This window comes from Pogona vitticeps, chromosome 2 (genome assembly GCF_051106095.1).
Source record: "Pogona vitticeps strain Pit_001003342236 chromosome 2, PviZW2.1, whole genome shotgun sequence".
Taxonomy (NCBI): Eukaryota; Metazoa; Chordata; class Lepidosauria; order Squamata; family Agamidae; genus Pogona; species Pogona vitticeps.
Window position 1 is genome coordinate 32,245,762 of NC_135784.1, and position 8,938 is coordinate 32,254,699.

An 8,938-nucleotide genomic window follows, 5' to 3' on the forward strand; every position below is an offset into this window, starting at 1 on the left:
AACTAACGAACCAAGAATCTAGATTTCATGTTTCATTTCTTAACTCTGTCTTCGGACATGTGACCTTTGCAGATGATGACAGGTAATGGGAGAGGGTTTAATTATTCCCACAGGCTGATTGACTAGCATCTCGATTGAAAAAGCCAAGGGCCAGAGCTGGCCTTGCCATCTGACACCCTGAGGTGGACTCCTCTAACAGTGGAATGCTGGGACAAGCAAATTGGCTGTAATGGAATTTTCACAACCTTCCCTTCATGATGTTACCAAGGACGTTCAGTGCAACAATTGGCTTCAATCAGAGCCTGTCTGTTTATTTAAATTAAACCTGACTCTAAAGAGTTTTCTCAGAGTTAAGGCAAATGGTAGGAATGACCTGAAAAAGGTCCAAGGACTACTTGGAGATTTTTTTAAAAACATCTGCAACCTCAGAGGTTAGGAGGTCAATTCTCCTCTGTGCCTCCCAGGAGAAAAACTATCCTGTGTAGCCTTGGGCAAGCTGCACAACCCCAGGACATCCTCTGAAGAAGGCAATGGTAAACCACATCTGAGTATTCTCTACCTGGAAAACCCTGGAAAGGGCTGCCATAAGTCAGAATTGACTTGACAGGACATTATTATTATTAATTATTAATAATGCTCGTGCTCCACTGCATTATTTCTTCATTTTTTAACACAGTATTGGGGAAGGGGGTGGAGTTCCCACTTCCTCCAGTAGGCAGGGGTCAGCATCCCTCCAGGCCAATAGCAATAATGATGAGAGTGATGCTTTGTTTCCTGGCTGAAATTGGGGGAAATTTTGGCCTACCATTGCCAATAGCCTATGTCCAGTGGTAATACCTAAGCTTAGCTCTCAGATATTCAGACACTGCATTATTTCAAAACTATTTTGTTAAAGAGAGTTATTTTGATAAAAGTTACAAGACATGGCTGGACATCCAGAAGAGGGCCTGATTTTCATATAACCTTGCATTACATTTTTTTCTAAAAAATGTGCAAAGCATGTCTGTCACAACAATGTATTCCTCTTGATTGTTCCCATGGGTGTTGTTCAATGGGTTGACCTATTTATTGACCTCTTTCTCTCTCCCCATCCATGACCTCTTCAGTTTTGAGGAAATCACCGGGGGATTCGACCAGCTCCCCAACAGCTTCGCCCAGGAATTGTCTGGGACAATCCATTTAAACAGCAGAGTGGAGAAGATTATTCACTCAGACAAGAAAGTGAGGGTGTTTTTCCGCAAGCTGGGGAAAAACGCCCTGTCGTGGTTGACTGCCGACTACGTCCTTGTCACATCCACAGCGAGAGCCACACGACTCATCAGATTCCAGCCGCCTCTTTCCCACTCCAAGGTTCACGCCTTCCGCTCCTTCCATTATGCCAGCTCGACTAAAATCGCCTTGGCCTGCACAGACCGGTTTTGGGAGAAGGATGGCATTCGAGGAGGGAGGTCAATCACCGACCACCCTTCCAAAGCCATCTACTACCCTAACCATAACTTTACGAGTGGCCTGGGGGTCCTTCTGGTTTCTTACACTTCACATGATGATGCCGATTTCTTTGTTCCCCTCAGTGAGGAAAAGTGCCTTGATGTAGTAATGGATGACCTCTCAGAAGTCCACAATATATCCAAAGGTTATCTCAAATCAGTTTGCAACAGACACGTGATTCAGAAATGGGCCCTTGATGAGTTTTCCATGGGGGCTTTTGCTTCTCCCACCCCGTACCAGTTCAGCCACTTTTTCAAGAGTTTGTTCCGGAACGAAGGGCGGGTCTACTTTGCCGGAGAACACACAGCCCACCCTCATGGTTGGATTGACACCGCCATGAAATCTGCCATCCGAGCAGCAAGTGGCATTCATTTCAATCAACCTGTATTGTAGGCTTTGGGAAAACATGACTCTGTGATGCAATATTCTTTACCAAATTGGTGGGCTACCTATTTGATTAGAAAGTAATCAAATGGCCTTCCTGCCATCATCTATGTTTAAGGTGAATATTCACCATGTAGAAAAAGGTTTTCTTATAGCTTGAGGGTGGGAGAGAAAATAGAGTCCAAATCCACATCGCAGATGTTTCCTGGTTCTTGTGAAGCACAGAAGAAGATATTGTCCAGAAATAGCAATAAGGGGAACACCTGATGATTTTTAAAAATTTTCTCTCTGTGGAGGAACATCAATGGAAACGAATTTTCTAGAAGTTTCTTCAACTGTGGTAATTTAATAAAGTGGGTAATGTGACTAGGAGGGCCGCTTATCCATTGCCGTGGAAGGAAATAAAAATAACTCATCACACGCACACCAAAAATCCACCAATGTACATAAAATTTTAGCTGCACATTTAGCAGTTGTAACTGTATTATAATCAAAGCACAATCAATCTCAGTGTATTAGCAAAGAAGGCTGTCTCCAGGTGCTTACGGCTGAGAGGACCAATTTCCAGTCCCTTGTCTTTTCTCCTTTGATGCGGTTCTTTACTATTGAACGATGTGGACTTGCCAGCCCTTCAAGAAGTTGGTTGTTTTGTATAAACGCCTTAGGGGTTTCCAGTTGTGTCAATACATGTTTATTGTTTAGATAGTCCAAGCTTTAAATGGCGATATCCTGTGCCATCTTCTCCTCAGGGAAGATATCAATTAAAACAAAGCTAACCTTGAATACACCAAACTACAATCAAAACCAGTCTATCCACTTTACAAAACAAAGGCTTCCAGCAAGCACTGAAAGTAACACCATTGTTTCTGTTGATGGAATTTGGCTCAGGTTTATCAAGAGAGCCTCAATACTAACTCTATCCCAGCAACTGGCCAATATTTTTACAAGTTGGCTGTTGTTTGTGAAGGACAGAAGAGCAGTGTGCCGTCCTCTACCTCGCAACACCCAGTGGAAGAGAGTGGATGTGCGGAGGGAATACTCATAGAGATAGAACAGGAAGAGGTTAAACCCACGACAGCCTCAGAGGTGTGTCTAGTGGATGAGGAAGGAGAGGAGTTAGATCTAATATTATGGGAGGATATAAAAGAGGGGGAAAGCGCACAGATATTCAATTTGACAACTGACGGAGCATTGTTGGGGAGAAAGAGTCGTGGGGTGCAAACCGAGCCCCTGCGTGACTTGGAGGACTCTATGGGCCTTGTAAAGCAGTGGACCCCAACCTTGGGCCTCCAGATGTTCTTGGACTTCAACTCCCAGAAATCCTGGCCACCAAATATGGTGGTGAAGGCTTCTGGGAGTTGTAGTCCAAGAACATCTGGAGGCCCAAGGTTGGGGACCACTGTTATAAAGGACTTTCCGAATCTACAACTAGGAGGAGGTCTGTTACCCGAACCTAGCCTGGGCAACTTGAAAGGGAGGGCGTTAGATCCTCTAGAATGGACGGTTGTCGTTTTCCCACGCAATCAGCGTGGGGGATGGAGGGTGATCCGTCCCAGTCCCTCTTTTCTCCAGCAACCACCCGAGGGGGACTGGGCTCGTCGCCCATGTTGTGGGACTGTCTGTGCCGTGAGGAGCACCCCCTTGAGACCTATGATGGACAGGGAGCGCTTTGGTCCGGCCGCTCTATAAGGAGCGATTGGAAGACCCCTGATGTTAGAGTTAAGACTTATAAAGTTCTGCCAGAGTTAAGTTTGTTGGATCCTTTTGATACCGTTAAACTGAACTGTTCTAAAAATAAAGAAGCTTGTGTTAAAAGATCTGAACCGCCTCCGCTCCTCCTTCCCTCCCAAAACCAAGGCGGGCCTCCGGTTGAAGATGAACATGTTCACATTGTTACATGCCATCAAGTCACTCGACTTAAGCCTAACCTATGAATGAGCAAACTCCAAAATTCCCTGTCTTCAACAGTCCTGCTCAGCAAGTGTAAACTTAAGCCTGTGGGTCATTTCGAGCAGAGCTCCCCAACCTCGGGCCTCCAGATGATCTTGGGCTACAACTTGGGAGTTGAAGTCCAAGAACATTTGGAGGCCCATGGTTGGGGACCACTGATTTAGGGAGTCAGTCCATCACTTATTCGGTCTTCCTCTTTTCCTGCTGCTTTCAACTTTTCCCAGTATTATTGTCTTTTCCAGAAAATCATGGCTTCTCATGATGTGTCCAAAGTAGGACAGCCTGAGTTTCAACATTTTGGCCTTCAGAGATGGTTCAGGCTTGATTTGATCTAGGATCTGCTTCTTCATCTTTCTGGCAGTCCAGGGTATCCACAAAGCACCACTCCTGTCAATTTTCTTCCCTTTCCAGCTTTCACACCCATACGTAGAGATCAGAAATACAAAAGCGTGGATGACCTTGGCCATGATCTCCAATGACATCCTTACACTTCATGGTCTTTTCTGATTTCTTAATTGCTGCCACTTCTAGTCTTAGTCTTCTTCTGCTTTCTTGGCTGCATGACCTGACGGCGTAGGGCCCTTCAAGCAGAGGAACCAGAGTATATTTCTAGAGCTCACTTCCCCCATCAACTTACCTGGACTCCCCCCAGTGTTCGTCCCCTAAATAGGAAACTGGGCCTTCTATAAGCTTGAAGGAAGGAGCTGTGATTTGTCATTTAAATGTAATTTCAATCCTTCCAGTCCAGAAAAGGTTTCTTTTCCGTAGAAATTAGAAGTAACAACAACTACATTAAATGGCAGATTTCCTCTCCAAGGCTTCTGGGAACACAATAAGTCTGTCTTACTAATTTTTTTAAAGTAGCATAGACAAATATGGGCATCTGTGTGGCCTGCCAAGGCCCAGGAGATGGCAAAAATAGCCTCCAGACCCGCAGAAATTACTTATGAAGATTCTTCTACCAGTTCACCATGTTAGTCCTCTTGTTTGCTATCGTAGTAGTAGTAGTAGTAGTAGTAGGAGGAGGAGGAGGAGGAGGAGGAGGAGGAGGAGCAGCAGCAGCAGCAGCAGTAGTAGTAGCAGCAGCAGCAGCAGCAGTAGCAGTAGTAGTAGTAGTAGTAGTAGTAGTAGTAGTAGTAGTAGAAGAAGAAGAAGAAGAAGAAGAAGAGATACTATGGATCATTGAGTCCAGTGCCTATCAAGGAGGCATAGTGGGGAATTTAACTCTCAACCTCTGTCTCCATAGCCAGAGACCTAAACCGCTGACTTGTCCGGCAGTTCTCATAATATAGCGCTGTAGTAAACCACAAATGACAGATATTGACCCCACAGTATCCATGGGGATATATCTTACAATTTCCAGTGAGTTCTGATATAGGAGGCGAGCTTGGCTGCTGGAAAAGCAACTTTAAAAATACCTCTGTGTGGTGAAGTAATATGAAATGTTGCTAATCATCAGGGCTGATGTGAGTTGTAGTCCAACACTATCTGAAAGACACCAGGCTTCCAGATAGTGTTGGACTACAACTCACATCAGGGCATTGCTAGACAACCCTTCAATATATTTTTCTCAGAAATGAAATGATACACTTGGGCTGAAAAATCTTAGTGTCCTATATGTTCGCCTATGCGGACTGAGTTAGTGCTGGCCCTTTTGGTGCAGTGCGGTGTGGTCTAAATAGGGCTGCTTGAAATCAAGGGGTGATTTCCTCAGGGGTGAGGAGGTGCGATGTGCCATTTCACACACTTTAGGAGCATATTAAGCTCAATCTTCTGGTTCCTTCCACTGTCAACTGAATACTTCTCCTGCTCGTCTGCAGAGGGGAAGGGAAGTGAAATTATATTGTTGACTGTGCTAGACCATGGTTGATGTACTGAATCACTCAGATTAAATTAATTAATATACCCTGGTTTCTCTTCAGATCATAAGTAGAAATTATTTTTTATCCTTTGTTTAGTGCTGACCAAGAAACTGCCCGAACCATGATTTTGATTGGCACTTCACAGAAATATTTGTAAAGTTATGTGCTTACTTGTAAGTCTTCATTGCAATATTTCCTGGTATGCTTACAAGAAAGGCGGTAGGAAAGATATTTTATTTGTTATTCCCAAGATCAAAAAGGCTGATTAACTCTGTCTGAGATGCTTTGTATAGTAATAAATACCAGCTTTTTTCCTGCTTCCACTTTCCTGCTTCCACTTTATGTTGTAACAGATTCATCCATACCCCACCTGAGCTTGAAAGTTATGATTTAAAATGAATGAATTAATATTAAATGCATTACTTTTTATATGACCAAAACCAATAACAAAAATATTAAATACTAATTAAGCAAGTCCCTCCACAGAAAAGACATGTCTGTTTTTACCTTTTCTCTGTCCAAAAGATATAAGGTCTATGGCTTGCTTTAAAAATTAGATTTTATTGGAAAGCCCAATCTTGGTATTGTAAATTCATTTGGACCCGACGCTCACCATGGAAACTTAGGTGGCGTCGGTAGTTCGCACCGCCTTTTCCCACCTTTGTCGGATTGCCCAGCTGCGACCCTACCTTGACATGTGGGCGCTCACTACCTTAGTACATGCGCTTATAATCTCAAGATTAGGTCACTGTAACGCACTCTACGTGGGGCTGCCTTTGAGGCTGATGCAGAAACTTCAAGTGGTGCAGAATGCAGCGGCCAGACTCCTTACTGGAGTGAGAAAACACCAACATATTTCTCCTGTTCTGCCCATGCTGCACTGGCTGCCCATCTGTTTTTGCATTGAATTTAAGTTCTAATGCTTACCTATAAGGCCCTAAACGGTTTAGGACCTCGATACTTGGCAGAGCGCCTATTCCCACCAAGATCTACTCGGATCACCCGCACGAGTCAGGAGGTGAGGCTGAGGAGCCTGATGCCGAAGGAGGCCCGGAGGGAAAAGACTCGAAGCCGGGCCTTCTCGGCGGTGGCTCCTCGCCTTTGGAACAACCTTCCTCCGGAGATTCGCGAGGCCCCTACTCTGGGTACTTTCAAATGCCAGCTGAAAACATGGATGTACATCCAGGCCTTCCCTCCTGTCCACTACCGATTTCTTTTGCTTTGCTATTTATTATTTATTTATTCCTGCACTATTTGTTATTGTTGTATGCTAATGTTTTTATGTGTTTTTTAATTGTTTGATATTCTGTAAGCCGCCCAGAGTGGTAGAATATACAGTATCAGATGGGTGGGATATAAATCAAATAAATAAATAAATAAATAATAAAGATCCCCAGAATTCTAAGTTGACATAGCCAAGAATCCATGGCATTTTTGTTCTAGAAGTTAAAGTAAAAGCAGAAAGACGGAACAGCTGCCCTCTCCCTGCCTAATTCACTTTTTCCTACCTTCCCTCCTTGTTTTCCTGTCCACCATTTTCAAATCTTCATTTTTTTCCCCATAATGTTTTCTAGTTTTAATTTTTTTAAAATTAGTTCTCACCTTTGTGCTATGGTCCAGAAGTAATGATGTCGAAATGAAATGAAATGAAATGAAATCAGAATGTAAGAACAGTGGATGCACCACAGGAACTAAACAGGAGTAGCTGTAAGTCAGGTGTGTGGAGAGTGACCAGCAGAAGCAGGTCTACAAAGAAAGTTAATCAAGTAAAACCCACTCACCAAGTACATGGATTAGCCTGCATCCATGCGGTACAAAGTAGATCTTGCACTGGAGGAAAGCAAAACAAAAATACTGCTCGAAGGTAAAGTTTTTGTTCTACTTGAACTCTTTTGACACTACAGTGGTGCCTCGCTTAACGAGCGCACCGTATAACGACGAATCCGCATAGCGATCCCCTTTTCAGGATCGCTAATCTGGAGGCATAGTGGCGGCCCCAATGGGCAAAACTCGCATAGCGAAGATCGGTAAGCATTTCGCCTACCGATCTTCGCTTTGCGACGCCCGCAGATCAGCTGTTCGGCGGTTTCAAAATGGCTGCCGGACACCCAAAATGGCCACGCGCAGCGTTTTCGCGCCCTCCCCTCGCTTACCGAGGGCGCGAAAATGGCTGCCGGACCCTGGAAACTTCGCTAAACGGTGAGTTTTGTGCCCATTTGGAACAATGGGCTTCCCCGTTCCGTTTAGCGAAGTTTTCACATAGCGAAGGTTAATCCGGAACGGATTAACCTCGCTATGCGGGCTCCACTGTAGTTTCAGCCTGGCATCATGTGATCCAAGGATGTGCTACCAATATCACAGATACAAGGGAAGCAGAACAAATGCTCATATGGTCAGGTCCTCATTTGAAAATAGGGCTGCTCACAAGGTTCAGATCTATTACAAATTTCAAACAAAAGCATGTATGAGGACTGGATTGTAGTGCAATGGTCAGATTTGGTTCATCGGATTATCCCAGTACTAGAGCATTTATTGTATTTTCTCTAAATGTACTCGCATCCAAAAATCATTTAGAGAAAATACAATAAATGCTCTAGTACTGGGATAATCTGATGAACATTCTTTTCCACTGACTACATGATGTACAAATCCTTATCTATCAGCTCGGATTTTCCCGTCCCTCCATCAGTAATATTTTCCTCCAATGCTAGGCAACTAAACTCGGGAGGGGGGAGGGAAGGAGGGAGGAATCTGCAGAAAAAGGAGAGGAAGTTATCAGTCGACCTTGTTTCCAGCTTGTTAAGTCAGCTGTGCTCTAATTGTGCCTCCTGCCAATATGGAAGGTCAGAGTAGAGCAGAGCTACCTTAAGGAGCTGCAAATAAGGCTTCTGAGTGCCAATTTCAACTTCTCTCTACAGACTCCTGTGTGGTGGGCTGAAATGAATTAACAGAAGGAAACGCAACTTCCTAAGTACAACTTTGTAGCAGATCAATTTTCAGTTTTCCTGCTGTGTAGTCGCACCCTGTGTTTAGAGCACACATCTAATTGAATAAGACATAAATAGGTTCATTATGTTGTATTTAAATTGTTTTATTTAAATATAACAGAGTGGTCAACTGACCAGATGGGTGGAGAATAAATAAATAAATAAATAAATAAATAAATAAATAAATAAATAAATAAATAAATAAATAAATAAATAAATAAATAAATAAATAAATAAATAAATAATCATCCCTTAAGTAAGATGTAA

The 8,938-nt window shown here is 43.5% G+C and overlaps 1 protein-coding gene across 1 annotated transcript in view; it reads left to right on the forward strand.

Moving 5' to 3' along the window:
- The window catches only part of LOC110088018 (L-amino-acid oxidase), a 37,271-nt gene extending 33,232 nt beyond the window's left edge, over nt 1–4,039 (forward strand). Inside the window, exon 7 of the mRNA XM_078388751.1 lies at nt 1,107–4,039. Within this exon, the coding sequence (XP_078244877.1) occupies nt 1,107–1,881 (775 nt within the window). The 3' untranslated portion in view covers nt 1,882–4,039. The remainder of the gene's footprint in view (nt 1–1,106) is intronic.
- The last annotated feature ends 4,899 nt before the right edge of the window (nt 4,040–8,938 follow it).